This window comes from Somniosus microcephalus, chromosome 24 (assembly GCF_052327205.1).
Source record: "Somniosus microcephalus isolate GS21.2 chromosome 24, FLI_Smic_1.0, whole genome shotgun sequence".
Taxonomy (NCBI): Eukaryota; Metazoa; Chordata; class Chondrichthyes; order Squaliformes; family Somniosidae; genus Somniosus; species Somniosus microcephalus.
This window is the reverse complement of record NC_141010.1, coordinates 7,915,168-7,937,232: the sequence shown is the minus strand read 5'-3', so window position 1 is coordinate 7,937,232 and position 22,065 is coordinate 7,915,168. Positions and strand designations below refer to the sequence as shown.

At 49.3% G+C, this 22,065-nt stretch overlaps 1 protein-coding gene across 1 annotated transcript; it reads left to right on the top strand.

Annotated features, from left to right (window-relative positions):
• Positions 1–18: 18 nt before the first annotated feature.
• On the top strand, positions 19–20,726 carry LOC147101019 (uncharacterized). The gene is made up of 10 exons (XM_085966181.1): positions 19–119; positions 4,841–4,931; positions 8,523–8,643; positions 9,393–9,556; positions 11,839–11,889; positions 12,304–12,452; positions 14,158–14,353; positions 15,222–15,349; positions 18,599–18,773; positions 20,567–20,726. Exons 1-10 carry the CDS (start codon positions 34–36, stop codon positions 20,636–20,638), a joined length of 1,233 nt encoding a protein of 410 aa, XP_085822307.1. The 5' UTR covers positions 19–33; the 3' UTR covers positions 20,639–20,726.
• Positions 20,727–22,065: the final 1,339 nt, after the last annotated feature.

Sequence of the window (22,065 nt, the reverse complement as noted above, 5' to 3'; positions counted from 1 at the left end):
CGCCTGCCTTCCCCTTTAACATGACGCCGGGTGATGCTGCCTGGTCTCAACCAATGGCAGGCGGCGTCAGAGTTTGAACCGAGAGCGCGGGTTCGGGAAATGGCGGCGGCGGCGAAAGGGTGAGAGTGAGAAAGAGAGGAGAGAGTGAGCGAGAGAGAGAGTGAGAGGGTGAGAGAGAGGGAGGGTGAGAGAGAGAGGGTGAGAGGGGGAGGGGGAGAGAGGGAGGGTGAGAGAGGGAGGGTGAGAGAGAGAGGGAGGGTGAGAGAGAGGGAGGGAGGGTGAGAGAGGAAGGGTGAGGGAGGGAGGGTGAGAGAGAGGGAGGGTGAGAGGGAGAGGGAGGGTGAGAGAGAGGGAGGGTGAGAGGGAGAGGGAGGGTGAGAGAGAGGGAGGGTGAGAGGGAGGGTGAGAGAGAGAGGGAGGGTGAGAGAGAGGGAGGGTGAGAGAGAGAGGGTGAGGGAGGGAGAGAGGGAGGGTGAGAGGGAGGGAGAGAGAGAGGGAGGGTGAGAGAGAGGGAGGGTGAGAGCGAGAGGGAGGGAGGGAGAGCGGGAGGGAGAGAGCGAGGGAGGGAGAGCGGGAGGGAGGGAGCGAGGGAGGGAGAGAGCGGGAGGGAGAGAGCGAGAGGGAGAGAGCGAGGGAGGGAGGGAGAGAGAGAGAGCGAGAGGGAGGGAGGGAGAGAGAGCGAGAGGGAGGGAGAGAGCGAGAGGGAGGGAGAGAGCGAGGGATGGAGAGAGAGCGAGAGGGAGGGAGAGAGCGAGAGGGAGGGAGAGAGCGAGAGGGAGAGAGCGAGAGGGAGGGAGAGAGAGCGAGGGAGGGAGAGAGCGAGGGAGGGAGTGAGAGCGAGAGGGAGGGAGTGAGAGCGAGCGGGAGGGAGGGTGAGAGAGCGAGAGGGAGGGAGGGAGGGTGAGGGAGGGTGAGGGAGAGAGCGAGCGAGAGGAGAGAGAGAGGGAGGGTGAGGGGGAGAGAGGGAGGGTGAGGGAGAGAGAGGGAGGGTGAGGGAGAGAGAGGGAGGGTGAGAGAGGGGGGGGGGAGAGGGAGGGTGAGAGAGGGAGGGGGGAGAGAGAGGGGGGGAGAGGGAGGGTGAGGGGGGAGAGAGAGGGAGGGTGAGGGGGGAGAGAGAGGGAGGGTGAGGGGGGGAGAGAGAGGGAGGGTGAGGGGGGGAGAGAGAGGGAGGGTGAGGGGGGGAGAGGGAGGGCGAGGGGGGGAGAGAGAGGGGGGGGGAGAGAGGGAGGGTGAGGGGGGGGAGAGAGGGAGGGTGAGGGGCGGAGAGAGAGGGAGGGTGAGGGGGAGGGAGGGGGAGAGAGAGAGGGAGGGTGAGGGGGAGAGAGGGAGGGTGAGGGGGAGGGAGGGGGAGAGAGAGAGGGAGGGGGAGGGGGAGGGAGGGGGAGAGAGAGAGGGAGGGTGAGGGGGGGAGAGGGAGGGTGAGGGGGGGAGAGGGAGGGTGAGGGGGAGAGAGGGAGGGAGAGAGAGGGAGGGTGGGGGGGAGAGAGAGGGAGGGTGGGGGGGAGAGAGGGAGGGGGGGAGAGAGAGGGAGGGTGGGGGGGAGAGAGGGAGGGGGAGAGAGGGAGGGGGAGAGAGGGGGAGAGAGGGAGGGTGGGGGAGGGGGAGGGGGAGGGAGGGGGAGAGAGAGAGGGAGGGTGAGGGGGAGAGAGGGAGGGTGAGGGGGGGAGAGGGAGGGTGAGGGGGAGAGAGGGAGGGAGAGAGAGGGAGGGTGGGGGGGAGAGAGAGGGAGGGTGGGGGGGAGAGAGGGAGGGGGGGAGAGAGAGGGAGGGTGGGGGGGAGAGAGGGAGGGGGAGAGAGGGAGGGGGAGAGAGGGGGAGAGAGGGAGGGTGGGTGAGAGGGAGGGGTGAGGGGGAGGGTGGGCGAGGGGGAGAGAGGGAGGGAGAGGGACGGTGGGAGAGAGAGGGAGGGAGGGCGAGAGGGAGGGGGGTGAGAGGGCGGGTGAGGGAGGGAGGGTGAGAGAGAGGGAGTGAGAGAGGGAGGGGTGAGAGTGAGAGAGAAGCCCCACACCCGGCCCAGGGAGAGGGTGCCCCTGGGGAGAGACAACTAGGGGGTTCTGGGCCCGGGGGGAGGGAGCAGCGAGGGGGTTCTGGGCCCGGGGGGAGGGAGCAGCGGGCAGGCTCCAGCGGGGAACGTAGTGAGCTGCTCGGTTACATTGTCGCTCACTGTATCCACATTGTAACAATCTCGGCCCGGCTCCAGTCTTCCCGACCTGCTTTAGCTGGTTGAACTGTTGCTTCAATATCGGGAGCCTGCACGCTGCGAATTGGACAGGTCCTTGTGGTTCAAACAAAAACCTACTGCGTGGCTCAGTGGGCAGCACTCTCGCCTCCTGAGGCAGAAGGTTGTGAGTTCAAGTCCCCACCCCAGAGACTTGAGCTCAAATATCTGGGCTGACACTCCCAGAGCAGTGCTGAGGGAGTGCTGCGCTGTCGGAGGTGCCCTCTTTCAGTGAGATGTTAAACTGAGGCCCAGTTTGCACACTCAGGTGGACAGAAAAAGATCCCATGGCACTCTTTTGAAGAAGAGCAGGGGAGTTCTCCCCGGTGTCCTGGGCCAATATTTATCCCTCAATCAACATCGCTAAAGCAGATTATCTGGTCATTATCACATTGCTGTTTGTGGGATCTTGCTGTGCGCACGTTGGCTGCCGCGTTTCCTACATTACAACAGTGACTACACTTCAAAAAGTACTTCATTGGCTGTAAAGCGCTTTGGGACGTCCTGAGGACATGCAAGGGACTACAGTCTTTTTAGTAGCTTCAATCCTGTCTTCTGATGTTATGCCACCGTGTGAATTGAAATTAAAGTCATTTTTTTAATGAGCTAATTGATTTTTTTCCCCCCCTGGTGACTTTAAAAGATATACATTGTGTTTCCCTGATCTGGATAAGCAAGCTGAAATGAATGTTACGTGTGGGGAAACGCATGTTGGCGGAGCTGTACCGCTTGTCATACAGACCCGGTGGTGCCCACATTCAATTCCTGATCTGGACTGAGTTAGCTGAGGAAGTGTCAGCCCGGGTTTCCACTCCTGTGCGGATGTGAGGAGAGTGTTGAGCTCAGCTTTGATGTGCCCTTGGGTCGGGAGGGACTCCCAGCACAACAACAACATGAAACATAGAAGATAGGAGCAGGAGTAGGCCATTCGGCCCCTCGAGCCTGCTCCGCCATTTAATGAGATCATGGCTGATCATCCAAATTCAGTACCCTGTCCCTGCCTTCTCCCCATATCCCTTGATCCCTTTAGCCTTAAGAAATATATCCAACTCCTTCTTGAATATATTTAATGAATTGGCCTCCACTGCCTTGTGTGGTAGAGAATTCCACAGGTTCACCACTCTCTGGGTGAAGAAATTCCTCCTCATCTCGGTCCTAAATGGCTTACCCCTTATCCTTAGACTGTGACCCCTGGTTCTGGACTCCCCTGCCATCGGGAACAGCCTTCCTGCGTCTAGTCCTGTTAGAATTTTATAAGTTTCAGTGAGAAAAAGACTTGTATTTATATAGCCCCTTTCATGACCTCAGGACGTCCCACAAACAGCAATGCGATAATGACCAGATAATCTGCTTTCAGTGATGTTGGTTGAGGGATAAATATTGGCCAAGACAACCCTGCTCTTCAAAATAGTGCCATGGGATAGTTCAAGTCTACCTGAAAGGGCAGACGGGGCCTCGGTTTAACGTCTCATCCGAAAGACGGCACCTCAGACAGTGCAGCACTCCCTCAGTACTGCACTGGGAGTGTCAGCCTGGATTTTGTGCACAAATCGCAGGAGTGGGACTTTGAACCCACAACCTTCTCACTCAGAGGCGAGAGGTGCTACCCACTGAGCCACGGCTGACACCTATAGCACCTTTAACATAGTAAAACGACCCAAGGCACTTCATAGGCGCGTTATTAGAAAAAAATTTGACACCGAGCCTCGAGATATTAGGACAGGTGAAGAGGTAGGTTTTAAGGAGCCTCTTAAAGAAGGAGGAAGAGGTTTAGGGAGCGAATTCCAAAGATTAGGGTCTAGGCAGCTACTATTTCTAGAGAAAAGCAATGGGAAGGAGAACAAAGTATTCAGAAAAGTAACTGACGTTTCTGAGACTCCTTTGAAATAAGCTTTTAGAAGCAAACTGAAATGAATATTGCATGCGGGGGGAAGCGCAGAGCTGTACCCCAAGGGAACACTGCTGCCCATAGTGCACACCCTAGCAGATGCTTTGAGAGTATCGGTAGCAATCGTCTGGTAACGGATCACCTCCTGTCCTCTTGGTTAGGCGTAGCGAGGAATGTCACGTAAAGGAGGACTCTCAAAACATGCATCCTACAGATGTGTGTCTTTCCAGAGTTGAGAGGGTTGTCCTATGAGTAAAGATTGAGTAGATTGGGCCTATACCCTCTGGAGTTTAGAGGAATGAAAGGTGAAACCTTTAAGATTCTGAGGGGTATTGACAGGGTAGATGCTGAGAGGTTGTTTCCCCTGGCTGGAGAGCCTGGAACCAGGGGTCACAGTCTCAGGATAAGGGGTCGGCCATTTAAGACTGAGATGAGGGAGTATTTCTTCACTCAGAGGGTTGTGAATCTTTGGAATTCTCTGCCCCAGAGGGCTGTGGATGCGCAATCATTGAGTATATTCAAGGCGGAGATCAATAGATTTTTGGAATCAAGGGATATGGAGATTGGGCAGGAAAGTGGAGTTGAGGTCGAAGATCAGCCATGATCTTATTGAATGGTGGAGCAGGCTCGAGGGGCCCAATGGTCTACTCCCACTCCTAATTCTTATTTTCTTATGTATCGTCTTTGGCTAGCTGCTGTGGGGAGAAACTTTGCTTACTTTTTCTTAAATTTCAGGCTTCTTAAGGAAGCAGAGGCTGCAAAAAAAATCCATGAAGAGGATGAGTGTGCAATGGAGAACGGTCCCGCTGTCGTTCAGCATGCAGTTGTGAGTATTACAACTTAATTGCACACTTTAATTTACACTCCTGCAAAAAATAAGTCCGAGGGTAAGGTTGAAGAGAGTAGGAGATAAGACGTGATAAATCAAGTAGTGGTGGGTGGTGTGGAATGGCCATGCTTGAGTTTTAAAAGCCTGTAGATCCGAGGACAGTGTTGTCCACATGTGGCTAATTAATAATCCAGATGTGGCTAATTGCATTTCAGGTGCTGTAACTGGACTCAGTCTCTCTGCTCCAGAGAAGGGGATAATGAGCTGAAATAGCTGCTCTGGATCCAGTGATCCCAGCTGGAAAGAGCATTTAGAATCATAGTCTTCGACATCCTTCCTAAAGTGTGGTGCCCAGAATTGGACACAATACTCCAGCTTTTGTGGACGTCGGGTGAGAGCCTGACTTGGGCCTAATGTGTCCCGTCTCCCCATTGTTCAATAGCCTGCCAGCACGAAGAATGTCTGCTTGGACAAGGTGCTGCAGGGCTGCCGCCGGTGTCAGTCAAACTATTCCAGCAATAGCCATGAACAAATACAGAAAATAATCAAAAAATCTAATGGAATGCTGGCCGTTATATCTAGAGGACTAGAATACAAAGTTGGTAGAAGTTATGCTGCAGCTGTACAAAGCCCTGGTTAGACCACACCTGGAGCACTGGGAGCAGTTCTGGGCACCACACCTTAGGAAGGATATATTGGCCTTGGAGGGAGTGCAGCGTAGATTTACCAGAATGATACCCGGACTTCAAGGGTTAAGTTACAAGGAGAGATTACACAAACTAGGAATAACGGCAGAAAATGCTGGAAATATTCAGCAGGCCAGGCAGCATCCGTGGAGAGAGAAACAGAGTTAACGTTTCAGGTCTGGGACCCTTCATCAGAACTGAAACGTTAACTCTGTTTCTCTCTCCACGGATGCTGCCTGACCTGCTGAGTATTTCCAGCATTTTCTGTTATTTCAGATTTCCAGCATCCGCAGTATTTTGCTGTTACACAAACTAGGATTGTATTCCCTAGAATTTAGAAGTTTAAGGGGTGATTTGATTGAAGTTTTTAAGATATTAAGGGGAACGGATAGCGTAGATAGAGAGAAACTATTTCTCCTGGTTGGGGAGTCTAGGACTAGGGGGCAGAGTCTAAAAATTAGAGCCAGACCTTTCAGCAGTGAAGTTAGGAAACACTTCTACACACAAAGGGTGGTAGAAGTTTGGAACTCTCTTCCGCGAACAGCAATTGATGCTAGATCAATTGTTAATTTTAAATCTGAGATTGATAGATTTTTGTTAACCAAAGGTATTAAGGGATATGGGCCAAAGGCGGGTATATGGAGTTAGGTCGCAGATCATCCATGGTCTCACTGAATGGCCTCCTGTTCCCATATTCCAAATAGTCCGTGCCTTCATGAAGGGACAGGAGAGTGAAAAGGAGGAGTGAGGTTCTGACATAAGACCAGGGTTGTTTTACTTGGGGGGGAAAGCCTTCTTGACTGGCAATCTCAAATTGAAAGAGTGACTCTCTTACTATCCCTGTACAAATTGTAAGATTACTTTTGCTCACTTGGCAGCACTCTCACCTCTGAGTCAGAAGGTTTTAAGTTCAGGCACCCGCTCCAGAACTTGACCATCTGCTCCAAGAACAAAAGCAAAACATTGCAGATGCTGGAAATCTGAAACAAAAACAGAAAATGCTGGAAGCACTCAGCAGGTCAGGCAGCATCTGTGGAGAGAGAGAAACAGAGTTAATGTTTCAGGTCGATGGCTTTTCATCAGAACTGGAAGAACTAGGTCAAAATCCTGGAACTCCCTCCCTAACAGCACTGTGGGAGCACCTTCACCACACAGACTGCAGCAGTTCAAGAAGGCGGCTCATCACCACCTTCTCAAGGGGCAATTAGGGATGGGCAATAAATGCTGGCCTTGCCAACGATGCCCGCATCCCAGGAATGAATTTTTTTTTTAAGTTAGGGATTTAAGTTTTAGAATCATAGAACGGTTACAGCACAGAAGGGGGCCATTCGGCCCATCGAGCCCGTGCCGGCTCTCTGCAAGAGCACTTCAGCTAGTCCCACTCCCCCGCCCTTTCCCCGTAGCCCCGCAATTTTTTTTCCTTCAGGTATGAATCCAATTCTCTTTTGAAAGCCATGATTAAATCTGCCTCCACCAGCCCTTCAGGCAGTGCATTCCATAACCACTCGCTGCGAAAAAAGTTTTTCTTCATGTCGCCTTTGGTTCTTCTGCCAATCACCTTAAATCTGTGTCCTCTGGTACTCCCCTTCTGCCAATGGGAACAGTTTCTCTCTATCTACTCTGTCCAGACCCCTCATGATTTTGAACACCTCTATCAAATCTCCTCTCAATCTTCTCTGCTCTTTTAAGCAAGTACAGCCAGGGGGAAAAAGGGGGAGATGATGGGAAAGAAAGAACAAATGAAAGTTCTGTGATGGGGTGGAGGGCAGGAGTGATTAAGTGACAAAAGGGATGATGGTGCAAGGCAATTTCGAGGTTGATGCGCCATCAATTACTCAAAAGACTGAGGTTAAGCGAGTAACAACCAGGCTTTTATTAACTAAAGAATGAAGGTCTAGTCTCGAGTGGTCGACCCGTCCAGAATACTAAGGGACTGGGAGGTAGTCACTTATATACCTGGAATAGTGGGAGGAGTCAGCCGAGGCATGTCCAGACCTGTACCTAGTGGAATACACATACACATACAGACAGGTATAACAGTGGTTTACCACAGAGGTTGACTAGTCCAGGGGAGTACTGCATCATCAGAGATGCTGTTCTTCAGATGTGATATTAAGCCAAGATCCTGCCTGCCTGGTTCTGATGATTCGGGTGGAAGCTAAAGATCCCATGGCACTATTTGAAGAAGAGCTGTGAGTTTTTCCCCAGAGTCCAGGCCAACATTCCTCCCTAACCAACAGCAACAAAAAAAATCCATGAACTGACCCGTCATCTGATTGCAGTTTTTGAGATCTTGCCGTGTGCAAAACGGCTGCGGCATTTATCCAGTTAACATAAGAAATAGGAGCAGGAGTCGGCCATTCAGTGAGATCATGGCTGATCTTCTGCCTCAACTCCATTCACCGGCCCTATCGCCATATCCCTTGATGCCCTTACTAGTCAGAAATCTATCGACTTCTGTTTTGTATATACCCAATGACTGAGCCTCCATAGCCCTCTGGGGTAGAGAATTCCAAAGATTCACCACCCTCTGTGTGAAGAAATTTCTCCTCATCTCAGTCCTGAATGGCCGACCCTTTATCCTGAGGCTGTGGCCCCTGGTTCTAGACTCCCCAGCCAAGGGAAACATTCTCCCAGCATCCACCCTATCAAGCCCTGTAATAATTGTGTATGCTTCAATGAGATCCCCTCTCATTCTTCTGAATTCAAGAGACAACAGTCACCAGACTGCAAAGTAGTTCGTCGTATTTGAAGCATTTTTGAGACATTTCCAGAAGATGCAAGAAGGCACGTTGTTAGAGGCAAGTCTGCCTTCTCTTTGGGGTTGTTAGTTCAATGCTGCACCATCTAGATTTGTTGGAGGCTGTACTTACAGTGCTGGCACCGTGCCTTATTCCTTCAGGGTTTCCGGAGGAACCAGAAGATGATGTTTCGGCAGCTGAAGACCTGCACTTTGTTCCTGGAAGTCGTGAAGAACAGTGATGTCAAGGGAATGAAAGAAAACATCCAGCAGCAGAATATCCGTGAGTTGGGGAGGGGGGGGGGGTCGATCATGGCCAAGGAATGGGGTGGGGGGGGTCGATCACGGCCAAGGAATGGGGTGGGGAGGATTTACAGTGAAACCTGCCTGTGACGGCCACCTTTTGGGACTTGACTGTAGGTGATTCTAATGGAGGTTTTTGGGGCCCACTTCATCTGAACGGTCATTGTTTGAGAACAAAATGTGCAAGTTGTGTGTGATATTGGCAAGGACTCATGGCCAACAAAACCAAGACTTTCCCTAATTTAAAATATAATAAAATTCTCATCCTTGTTTTCAAATCCCTCCATGGCCTCGCCCTCCCTATCTCTGTAACCTCCTCCAGCTCCACAATCCTCTGAGATCTCTGCGCTCCTCCAATTCTGGCCACTTGAGCATCCCCGATTTTAATCGCTCCACCATTGGCGGCCGTGCCTTCAGCTGTTGGGCCCTAAGCTCTGGAATTCCCTCCCTAAACCTCTCCGCGCCTCTCTCCTCATTTTTAGATGCTGCTTAAAACTGACCTCTTTCCCATCCTAATATCTCTCTACGTGGCTCGGTATCAAATTTGTGTGATAACGCTCCTGTGAAGCACCTTGGGACGTTTTACGATGTTAAAGGCAAGTTGTTGTTGGATAATGGTGAGTTTGAGAGGATGGCTGGGTAGGCGTTGGGGCGGGTGGGATGGGGGTGCCGGGGGTGGGGAGATTGGAAACTGAAATATTTACGATACGAGTTCCTTTCTTTAAATAGAGATGAAACTGAATGAAACGAGGCAAAAGTGGAAGAGCCTGAAAGCGGAATGTCGAGTGCAAGATGAAGAGCTGCAAAACATCGCCACAATCCTGCAGAAATTCCAAGCTCTGGAGACAAAGCAGCAGGTGCTGAGGGACGCTATCCAGTTATATGAAGCAAAGGTAATCAGAGGTTGATTGTACGGGAGCCCATTTGTTTATGGTGTCAGCTGTGGCTCAGTGGGTAGCACGCTCGCCTCTGAGTCAGAAGGTCGTGGGTTCAAGTCCCACTCCAGGGACTTGGGCACAAAAAGCTAGGCTGACACTCCCGGTGCGGTGCTGAGGGAGCGCTGCACTGTCAGAGGTGCCATCTTTCGGATGAGACATTAAACCGAGGGCCCGTCTGCTCTCAGGTGCACGTAAAAGATCCCATGGCCACAATTTTGAAGAAGAGCAGGGGAGTTCTCCCCAGTGTCCTGGGCCAATATTTACCCCTCAACGAACAACACTTTAAAAAGAAAAGATGATCTGGTCATTATCACATTGCTGTTTGTGGGAGCTTGCTGTGCGCAAATTGGCTGCCGCATTTCCTACATTACAACAGTGACTACACTTCAAAAAGTACTTCATTGGCTGTAAAGCGCTTTGGAACGTCCTGAGGTCGTGAAAGACGCTGTAGGAATGGGAGACCTTTCCTCCTTTCAAGTGATGGTACTATGGTAGCTGTTTGTCCTAAAGTATTTTCACACATGTAACAACTTGTATTTATATAGCGCCTTTAACATAGTAAACCGTCCAAAGGCACTTCACAGGAGTGATTATCAAACAAAATTCGACACCGAGCCACATAAGGAGATATTAGGGCAGATGAGCAAAAGCTTGGTCAAAGAGGGAGGTTTTAAAGAGCGTCTTAAAGGAGGAGAGAGAGGCGGAGAGGTTTAGGGAGGGAATTCCAGAGCTTAGGGCCCAGGTGGCTGAAGGCACGGCCGCCAATTGTAGAGTGATGAGAATCGGGGATGCGCAAGAGGCCAGAATTGGAGGAGCGCAGAGATCTCGGAGGGTTGTGGGGCTGGAGGAGCTTATAGAGACGGGGAGGGGTGAGGCCATGGATGAGAGGGATGAGAATTTTAAAATCGAGGCGTTGCCGGACCAGGAGCCAATTAATGTTCCCTGTAGGCTGCGCTTTGTTCTGCGCGGACTGTTTCTTTCAATGCGCGGACTGTTTCTTTCAATGCGCGGTCCCTTTAAATTTCTGCGCATGCACGGTATTTACAATTTAAAGGCCGGTGAGCGGCCTGCACAGGACCTTTGCGATTTCCGCGTGGCTGCACACCTTAACGGGAACATTGAAGCAAATGTGGGCCAGCGAGCACAGGGATGGTCTTCCTGTGGGCAGGTGCCTGGCCATAACTTCGCAGTTCCTTATGTGGCACGTTTGAAATCAGAACCTCGCAATTGCAGGCCCACATCCCGAAACTCACCGATGCAGTGGGCAGGATTTTCATTGGGCCGTGGAGGCGGGATTGGAGGCGTGTGGGGGGTTAAAATCTTGAAATTGGGGGGCACAAACCCAACCCGCCTCCATGCCAGTTTCAAAGGAGGCGGATACCCGATCTGTGCTGGGACCCGCCTCCCCGAGGCGGGATGGGGATTAGTGCCAATTAACTGCCTGTTAACAGGTAGTTAACAGGCAGTTTTTAGCCTAATCCCTGTTTTTATTCCTGAAGTGTGGGATTCCCGACTGCTCCAAACCACGCCAAGTTAGCGAGTCGGACTGAAGGACTTGGAGGGTTCGAGATGTCCGGTGTTCAGGTGAGTGATGGGTGCATGAGTGAAGAGGTAAGTGTGTTTAAAGAAGTTTTACTTACCTTTACAGCCTTCCTTCCTTCAGGTCTCGGGAGTCCCTCATCTCACCGGCACAGCAAGCAGAATGGCCGCGAGCTGTCAAAAGTTGCAGCATTCAGCTTTCTGTTCTGGAGAGATCTCTAAATCAGCCTGAGAGGAAGGAATTAACTTGGAGTACAGATTGTCAGTGTTTGACAGCTTCAAAGAGCTGTCAAATACTGATATTTCATCTGTCAAAAGCTCTTGACAGATGAAATGTCAATCTGTGATGTTACCTGTTGCCGGGTGGCCCTTAATTGGCCTGCTGAGCCCGCTGGGCGGGCTCAACAAGGTCAATCAAGTGAAAATCGCGTGGGTTGGTCACAACTCGATGGAGGTAGGACTAAACCCCGAAAGTTGTAGTCCCGCCTCCTACACGCCTCCAGAATCAAAATCCAGCCCAGTGTGTGGGGAAAATTCCTACGTGTAAACACTGGAGCAAGACAGGGTTCAAGAAATGACCTTTCGTTGCTGTGAAATACTTGCGGTGCTGCCCAGCGCAGTCTCCACTGTCCATTGTACAAACTGAGCTAGGTAGGCTTGACGTTGCTAATTCATTTTCATCATCTTCCCTAAAACAGAAACAACAGTTGGAAAAGGCTCTTCAGCAGAAGAAGTTACAACTTAAGCAGGTGCGTAGGTAGAGACTAACAGCGATCGTAGAATTGACAATTCCCTGTGGGCGCCAGTGAACCAGTTGGGTTGTCCTGACAGTCCAGCCACTTTCTTGCTTCTTTTACCTGGTGCCAGCCCACACATTGCCAGGTTTACTGAATTCAGTTTCATTCATGGCAGGATTTGAACTCGCAGCCTCTGGATTGCTAGTCTGTTAACCATTAGACTGCCGTACCCATAATGCGTTTGTTCCTTGTCCTTGTCTTGCTCTTTGTCCGTCCACCTGAGAGTTGATGAAAGTCATAAAACCCCAGGCGACAAGCGACAGTGGGACTTGAGCCCCAAGACTGTGTAGTTTGGAAAAGTTACTGTGCTGCCATTAAATATAATCTCTGCCGTACACTTGGTACCTTTTTTTATTTTCTGTCCAGGAGCAGAAACTCAATTTGGCAAAAGAGAAGAGCCGGATTGAACAAGCCATCGAGGAGTGTTCTTTGTGTATCAGCAAGTGTCGCACTTCAATACACCAGGCACAGCAAACAATCCAGCTCTTGGCTAAGAAAGATGATCTCAGTGACTGGTGAGGACCACGAGAAACGATATCGATCGATACTGACTTACGGTGCAAATGCCGTATAGCGGGTTGGTCACCTGTGGAAGATGAAACTCATTCCATAAGTGGCGATGGGTTTTGTAGACAATCCCACCAGTGAGGTAGTTTCTGTACCGTACAGTCACAGATGACTCTTGATATATCTCTGCAAAGTGAGTATTGACACCACCGTGTCAGCCAATGAGTTGGAGGCAGGGCAGGACTTTGAGGGGAGTTGAGGAGAACCTTTTACACCCAGAGGGTGGTGGGGGTCTGGAACTCACTGCTTGAAAGGGTGGTAGAGGCAGAAACCCTCATCGCATTTAAAAAGTACTTGGATATGCACTTGAAGTGCTGTAACCTACAGGGCTTCGGACCAGGAACTGGAAAGTGGGATTAGGCTAGATAGCTTTTTTGGCCAGCACAGACACGATGGGCCAAATGGCCTCCTTCTGTGCCGTAAACTATGATTCTATGACTTACAGAAAACAGTCTATTTTACACGAAACAAAGTCTGTTTAAACAGCGCATTACATCAAACAGCCTACAGAGTCTATTTAAAAAGAGTCTCTAAGAACTACAGCAAAGAGAACTCATGATGGAAACTACAGCAACTTCTCCTGATAAAAGCAGGGTGATTTCTCCAGCAAAATGCAGTGGGTGGGAGGATAGTTACATAACACAAATGATGAGCGTAAAATCAATCCTAGTCACTTACAGCAGTGCGGTCTCCGAGCGTGATTGATGGGGGAATTAGCCTATCATCTCCATTCTGGCCGGGACTGGTGATGTCGCTATAAGCAGCCGTATTTCTGCCATAAAAGTACCATCAGTGAGTAAATGTAGATCCAATGAGGAGAGAGTAACAGTGCAGAGGTGAGGAGGTCACACAGGATACCCACACTTCAACTAGCTTGTAACTCACTAGATCCATAGAAGATAGGAGCAGGAGTAGGCCATTCGGCCCTTCAAGCCTGCTCCGCCATTCAATGAGATCATGGCTGATCATCCAGATTCATTACCCTGTCCCTGCCTTCTCCCCATATCCCTTGATCCCTTTAGCCTTAAGAAATATATCCAACTCCTTCTTGAATATATTTAATGAACTGGCCTCTGTGGCAGAGAATTCCACAAGTTCACCACTCTCTGGGTGAAGAAATTCCTCCTCATTTCAGTCCTAAATGGCTTACCCCTTATCCTTAGACTGTGACCCCTGGTTCTGGACTCCCCGGCCATCAGAAACATCCTTCCTGCATCTAGTCTGTCCAGGCCTGACAGAATTTTATAGGTTTCGATGAGATCCCCTCTCAATCTTCTAAACTCCAGTGAGTATAAGCCCAATCAACCCAATCTCTCCTCATACATCATTCCTGCCATCCCAGGTATCAGCCTGGTGAATCTTCGCTGCACTCCTTCCATGGCAAGAACGTCCTTCCTCAGATAAGGCGACCAAAACTGCACACAATACTCAAGGTGCGGTCTCACCAAGGCCCTGTACAACTGCAGCAAGACATCCTTGTTCCTGTACTCGAACCCTATTGCTACGAAGGCCAATATACCATTTGCCTTCTTAACCGCCTGCTGCACCTGCATGCTTACCAGTTGAGATTGTTGACTTCAGTCCACTCGTGTTGCATTCACTATTTCTCTCACGACTAATCCTGTTTGTGCATGTTTTTTTTTAAATTTAAAGCCTGCACCTGTGTGATTTTCACACACTGTCTCAGCTCTACCAGACTATGGAAACTCAGTCAGGTGTGGAAATCCTGGCACTCTGTGAAAATCAAGTAACTCTTCAATTTGACCCTCGAGCACTGATCCCACTGACAAAGCTCAGTCCCCTTGTGCTGACGGTAGTTTGGATCAAGGACGGGAGAGTAAAGCTCGAGGTGAGCAGATTATTACTTGCTTCGGTATTTTTCTCATTGCCTTGTTAAACTAACTTTCCCGCGTGCCAATTGCTTAAACGTCTGTGCAGGAGTTAAGAACATAAGATATAGGAGCAGGAATAGGCCACTTGGCCCCTCGAGCCTGCTCCGCCATTCAATAAGATCATGGCTGATCTTCGACCTCAACTCCACTTTCCCGCCCAATCCCCATATCCCTTGATTTCCTTAGAGTCCAAAAACCTATCGATCTCAGCCTTGGGGCAGAGAATTCCAAAGATTCACAACGTTCTGAGTGAAGAAATTCCTCCTCCTCTCAGTCTTAAATGACCGGCCCCTTATCCTGAGACTGCCCCCTAGTTCTAGAGGTAGTTTGGAGTCAGAGTACTAGAGAAGGAGCAGAGAGTATGTTTGTCTAGGGTGGAGGATTATTTAAAGAGGTTGAGGGTCAGGTAAACAGATGTGGATGGTGAGGAAGACTAAGAACTGATTAGAGATGGCCTTGTCAGATATTATTGAACTCCGAACAAGTCCCGTTCACCCATCACCCCTGCGCTCGCTGACCTACATTGACTCCCACTCCAGCGGTGCCTCGAATCTAAATAATGGATTTCCTTCTCCCCATTCCAATCCAGCGGTGACTGCTTTACAGCGCAGATAATCTCAGGCCATCCTGTTCTGCGAGGTACAGTCAGACCTGGTCTTTATCAAGTGAGCCATTGGGGCAGCAGCCTCAACTAGATTATCATGAAGACATTCCTTCATGAACAAATTCACAGGAGCTGCCTTTTATGTGATTGTAAAATTGACTAATTCTGTGGTCAGTTTTCATCACCAACATAACCAGTTCTTTCCCTTTCCTTTTTCCTAGGCCGATTGTGCCTTCCTTGACCTGTCTGAAATAGAGTCTGTTGACCTACCGAACATTACCGCTGAAATCTGGAAACGTTACATGAGCCAAGCCGAACTTTGGGGTGAAATCCAGCACCTGCAAAACAGGTGAGCTCGCACTGTTACAAAATCTATCGATAAGTCGATCTCCTGTGGCATTGCTCTTTGATAGAGCTAGCAAATTAATTTATCCTTTTTTAAAATTCATTCATGGGATGTGGGTGTTGTTGGCAAGGCCGGCATTTATTGCCCATCCCTAGTTGCCCTTGAGAAGCTGGTGGGGAGCCACCTTCTTGAACCGCTGCAGTCCGTGTGGTGAAGGTGCTCCCACGGTGCTGTTAGGGAGGGAGTTCCAGGATTTTGACCCAGCAACGATGAAGGAACGACCAATATATTTCCAGGTCAGGATGGTGTGTGACTTGGAGGGGAACTTGGAGCTGGTGGTGTTCCCATGCGCCTGCTGCCCTTGTCCTTCTTGGTGGAAGAGGTCGTGGGTTTGGGAGGTGCTGCTGAAGAAACCTTGGCGAGTTGCTGCAGTGCATCTTGTAGATGGTACACACTGCAGCCACGGTGCACCGGTGGTGGAGGGAGTGAATGTTTAAGGTGGTGGATGGGATGACAATTAAGCGGGCTGCTTTGTCCTGGATGGTGTCGAGCTTCTTGAGTGTTGTTGGACCTGCACTCAAGTATTTATCCAATTCCCTTTTGAAAGTTACTTTTCAATCCGCTTCCACTGCCCTTTCAGGCAGTGCTCCCAGTACATCTCCCCAGTCCAGAATCATCTCCTGATTAATATCCACTGCTTCCTCTCTCTCTGTCTCAGCCAATTCCTTATCAACCTCCCAAAATTTAGCAAGGAGACCTTACTGCCTTAAGCTTGTTCAGCAGCCTTTCATGTGGAACTTTATCGGAATGGTTTCTGGAATTCTAGCGTCCAGTTGAGATGCCACTTCCTCGAGAAATGACAAAAGATCAGCAGAACCCATTGGTGAAGGAGTTCGCTCAGGAAGAATCTGCCGCATCCGGAACCATGCCGGCTGCCACTGGGGGATAGCTGTGTTTATTTTCCTTTTTCAAAGCTCTGACTCATTCTGGGATAGAGTTTCAATGATGCCGACTGACGTAAGAAAACTACTAGGCACTTGGTCTAAGCGTTAAACAAAGCTTTAATCAACTGTTTTACAACATGGAGGTCTAGTTGTGTCCTTCACTAGTTCCTGTTAAAGAATTTCCTGAGCAAGCTGGGCCCATGCCCGAGTATTTATACTCTCACTGGACAGCGCCACCACCAGGCCGCCCAGTATTATTTCATAAGTCATTTCCACATGAATGACAAGATTCATGTCACCGACCATCCTCGAACACCTTGCCCAAATGGCCATTCCTTCTGTGCAAGCCTAAACAAAGTGTGTGAGGGAAACCTTCTCAGTGGAGCTCGATCCTTCCCTCGCCCAACATCAAACAAATGTCCACTTTCCATTTTAAATCTGAGATCGATTTTTGCTAGACAAGGGTAGAAAAGGATATGGGGCCAAGGCTGGAGTTGAGATATATATCAGCCATGATCTCGTTGAATGGCAGAACAGGCTCGGGGCTAAATGGCCTCCTCCTGTTCCTATGTTCCTCTCACCAAAACTTCGGCAGAACCCATTGGTGAAACCGTGTAAACCGCCGGTTACTCTCCCCCGCCGATCTTCTGTCAAAGGTACAGTGGGAGATTGGGAGAGCCCGTGTGGAACCCCTAACCTGGTATCTTTATCTCACTCAGTCCTTCAATAGGGGCTGCTGCCTTCACACATTGGCTTCCAGCGATCACAGAAAAACAAATTATGGAGCGTGATCCCAATGCCAGGAAATGTCCCAGAACCCTGTGTAATCAAAAAATGGAACTTGATCCTAACTGATCCCCCTTAAATGTATGAACTTGCATTTATACAGCGCATGTCACGACCTAGGGATGTCCCAAACCGGTTTAGTTAATTAAGTACTTTTGAAGTGTCGTCACTGTTGTAATGTAGGTAACGCGGCAGCCAACTTGTGCACAGCAAGCTCCCACAAACAACAATGTGATAATAAGAACTAAGAGCAGGAGTAGGCCATACGGCTCCTCGAGCCTGCTCCGCCATTCAATCAGATCATGGCTGATCATCGACCTCAACTCCACTTTCCCGTCCGATCCCCATATCCCTTGATTCCCCTAGAGTCGAAAAATCTATCGATCTCAGCCTTGAATATACTCAACCACTGAGCATCCACAGCCCTCTGGGGACAAAGAATTCCAAAGATTCACAACCCTCTGAGTGAAGAAATTCCTCCTCATCTCAGTCTTAAATGGCCGACCCCTTATCCTGAGACTATGCCCCCTAGTTCTAGACACTCCAGCCAGAGGGAAACAACCTCTCAGCATCTACCTGGTCAGTCCCCCTCAGAATCTTGTATGTTTCAATGAGATCACCTCTCAAATTCTTCTAAACTCCAGAGAGTATAGGCCCAATCTACACAACCTCTCATCATAGGACAGTCCTCTCATCCCAGGAATCAATCTAGTGAACCTTCGTTGCACCGCCTCCAAGGCAAGTATATCCTTCCTTAGATAAGGAGACCAAAACTGTGCACAGTACTCCAGGTGTGGTCTCACCAAGGCCCTGTACAATTGTAGCAAGACTTCCTCACTCTTATACTCCAACCCCCTTGCAATAAATACTTATATTAATTACATTAAGTTCCTCACCCTCATTAGACCCTTGGTTCCCCACCATTTTTGGTATGACCAGATCATCTGTTTTATTGATCTTGGTTGAGGTATAAATATTGGCCAGGACACCAGGGAGTTCCAGCAGTCGTCACAGATCATGTCAGGAGCAGAAACACTGTTTGACAATCATAGCGTTCCTCTCAGCTTTCCTGGGATCTGCAGGGCTATGGGGAAAGAACGGGGGGAGTGGGGCTAATTGGATAGCTCCTTCAAAGAGCCGGCACAAGCTCGATGGGCCAAATAGCGGCCTCCTGTGCTGTAAGGTTCTAAGGGATTGAGGGATATGGGGAGAAAGCAGGGACAGGGTACTGAATTTGGATGATCAGCCATGATCTCATTAAATGGCGGAGCAGGCTCGAGGGGCCGAATGGCCTACTCCTGCTCCTATCTTCTATGTTTCTATAACTCTGGACAGGCTGGTAATTGAACTAGGGACCTTCTGTCCTCTGGCTCAGCATCGAATTCAGACAGTGCTTTTAGCCATTAAGCCATCGGACTAGAGTAGATTCATTTTAAGCTTCCAGTTTTAATGCAGGAGCTCGCAGAGTATTTTTTGTTCCAATTGCTCAATTTCTAGCGAGGCTTTGCTGGCTTGGTTCTAGGTACGCCATCGATTGGCTGGAGAATGAAAGAAAGCTGAAGTTCTTGCAGTCGATTGCCGGCAGTTCCTCAAATATTGTTTGCACGTTGTACGTCGAGCATGGTTACCCGGGCAACGGCGAGGTCAAGCTGAGCTCCATTCAAGAAAAAAATGGACCCATTGACACGGTAATTAAGGTGAGGACATGCGAGCTAATTCAGCGCTGTTTAACTTTTGGTGAGCGTCAGTGGTTTGCTTGCCGAGCTAATATTCTCCCTCCCTCGCACTGCATCCGCTCTGTTGAGAACTCCAACTTCTAACTCCTCTCGGAAACACTCCTCTTTCCCGCTGTGGAATCCTGACTTGATGATCTTGGTCTTTGTATTTGTTTGGCCTCACCGGGAGATTACATGGCTATGGGAGAGGGGGAGGAGGCGGAGCAAGGAAGTGTTTAGTGGCGGTGCTTTGCTCATCGTGGGGTGGGACAGGCTTGATGGACCAGCTGGTCTTTTCCTGCCTGTGATTTTCATGTTCGTAAGATGGAGCATGTTGAAGTGTTAGCCTTTTGTTAGTAAATGTTCTGGATTACATCGTTTCCAAAGGCTAAATCCTGGCTCCACGTACATATTTCTATTTTTCTGAACTCATTCTCTCGTGTTGTCCTCCTGTCCTGAGGTGTAGGGTTGTTCTGGATGACTAGAGAGGGTGAGTGGCCTTCCTCATATTCTGGTACCTTGTGTATCTGGTGGTTCACTCTGCGATCTGTAGACCCATGATAGACAGCCTCCCTCCAGCCTATCACCCTCACCCGTCTCTCTCTCGGAGTGCCACCAGTGAGAGAAGCGGTGTTTATGGTTCAGCGGCTGTTGTTCCAATCTCGCTGGGTCACAGTTGTATGTTCCTCACTCGAGCCAAGCTTTAGAGACTCTTGTAGTCCTGCGATCTCGCAGAGAGCCTGGAGGGTTGACTCAAAAACCTGGGCAGGTCGCCTGGTGATGGCGTGGGGCTAAGGCCCTGGCAGGTATGGTACTGAGTCAAAACGGATCAGGAAGATCCCAGGTTCCGATCTATGATGTGTCTCTGGGTTAGAGGAAAGAAAATGAACAGAGATCCTGATTTTTGCGGGGGGGGGGGGGGGGGGGCAGCAATGTAGAAAGAAGACTTGTATTTCTATAGCGCCTTTCACGTCCACCGGACACCTCAAAGCGCTTTACAGCCAATGAAGTACTTTTTGAAGTGGAGTTACTGTTGTAATGTGGGAAGCACAGTAAGCTCCCACAAACAGCAATGTGAAAATGACCAGATAATCTGTTTTTTTATGTTGGTTGAGATAGAAATATTGGCCCAGGACACCGGGGATAACTCCCCATCTCTTCTTCCAAATAGTGCCATGGGACCTTTTACATCCACCTGAGAGAGCAGACGGGGCCTCGGTTTAACATCTCATCCGAAAGATGGCACCTCCGACAGTGCAGCACTCCCTCAGCGCTGCACTGGAGTGTCAGCCTAGCTTTATGTGCTCAAGTCTCTGGAGTGGGACTTGAACCCACAACCTTCTGACTCAGAGGCGAGTGTGCTACCCACTGAGCCACGGCTGACACAACTGTGTGGATGGGGGCAGTAGGTGGCATTGGTTCTAGTTGCCCCTTAGTTCAATAGCTCGCCAACACTCACCGTCCTGGATCACCCATGGAGAATGGCCATTTAGTCGCGGTACTGGGGGGGCCACACTCATTCATAGGACTAGATACACGAGATGGGGGCAGGAGAGACGGGACGGGGGGGGGGGCGCGGGAGAGACGGGACGGGGGGGGGGGCGGGAGAGACAGGGACAGGAGAGATGGGGGCGGGGGAGATGGGACCGGGGCGGGGGAGACGGGACTCTATATTTCGCACGCACTCTGGAAATTTGTCAGCAACTTCTAAAAAATGACTTTCCCTCTGCTGTGATTACGGAGTTTACATTTTTTTCATTTTGCTTCCTCCCCAGCCTCCACAAGCCAAGCCCTCGCTGACTGACTGGTTGGAATATCTTAATACCCTAGACTGTTGGAAAGGCTAATAATTTTAATTTTGTTTAGATGTATATCTGGATTTGGTGAACTGTAGAAAGTGATCTCTCTCTCTCATATAAATATTTGTTTGTTGTATTCTGTGGTGAATTGTTAACTGTTGTACCCTAGTGTTTGAAATATTACAAAAACATGTGGGACCTTATAGAGATACACAGGATGGAGAATGTGAATTGAGAGCAGATATGCTCAGACACAAGGACACAGGTTTAGGGCTGTACCGAGCATGTTTAGGAGAGGCACCAATGATTATTTTACACGGGGTAATAAACAGCCGGCGTGTGGTTCCAGGAAGCTGCCGCGGTCAAGGCCAGGTCACTGGGCCTTTAACAAGCGAGGAGACGGTGTGGCGTTTCCTTTCTTGAAAGGATGAACTGAAAAGGGCCAAACCTAATCGAATGGCCATAAGAATGCTCAGAATAAGAAAAAGACCCAAAATATATTTTTGAAATGCATAAAAGGACACGTACACACATATATCAGTACAGGAAATAAATTTATTTTGTAATGAAACATTTGAGTATAGATGTTTGGTGACAAAGAAAAATTAGCTGGATGAAAATTGAGCCAAGTTGCTGAAATGACAGCTCCTTACAGTCTCTCTAACAAACTTAGCACATTGACTGGCCTCGATAATAAAGAACCTTTGGACAGAGGGGAAAGAGGAAATGTTTTTTTTAATATGGTCTCCAAAGCAATAATGGGATGCTACACACAAACTTTAGCACAGAGCGTGGCGAAACACAAACTTTAAACAGCACTCGCTGACAAATGATCAAAAACATTCAAACAAATGGAACTAATAAATGTCATTTTAAAAGGCAGTATATGTCTGGCAGGGAATTCTAAATTTCAGTTCATTTCTTCCCCCAACCCCCACCTTTTTAATTTCTTCTCTCTCTCTCTCTCTCTCTCTCTGCCCCCCCACCCCATTCCCATTGTTCCAATTCTTAAAATACTTTGACCCAGATTTTGCTCGATTTTAATTTTCTATGATTCATAAACTGACCAACTCTCTGCTGGAGCCAGTTTATTATCTGGTAGAGGCCCCATTAACTGTAATTATTTTTTTTGTTGCAGTTTATAAAACTAAGCATCAGGTTGCAATAGTTACAAAAAACTGAGCCTTGGGCTTCATTCACTTGCCCACCTCCCTGATGTATCTTCTAACAAGTTAACGTGCCAGAAAGATTTTTCCCCCCTATCCTTGCCTGTTGCTGTCCCCAACTGCAGAGTTTACTACGCCCGCCCCCACCCCACCCCGTTACCAGGTCTGCCCACCCCCCGTTAAAGGGGCCGCATTTCTAAAGTTGAGTATATAAACAAAGTTAAAACTATCAAAAGTTTAGATCAACTTGTTACAAGGTAAAAAAAAAAGACGGGCAATTCTGGAATCAAAAACTATCAATGAAATTTA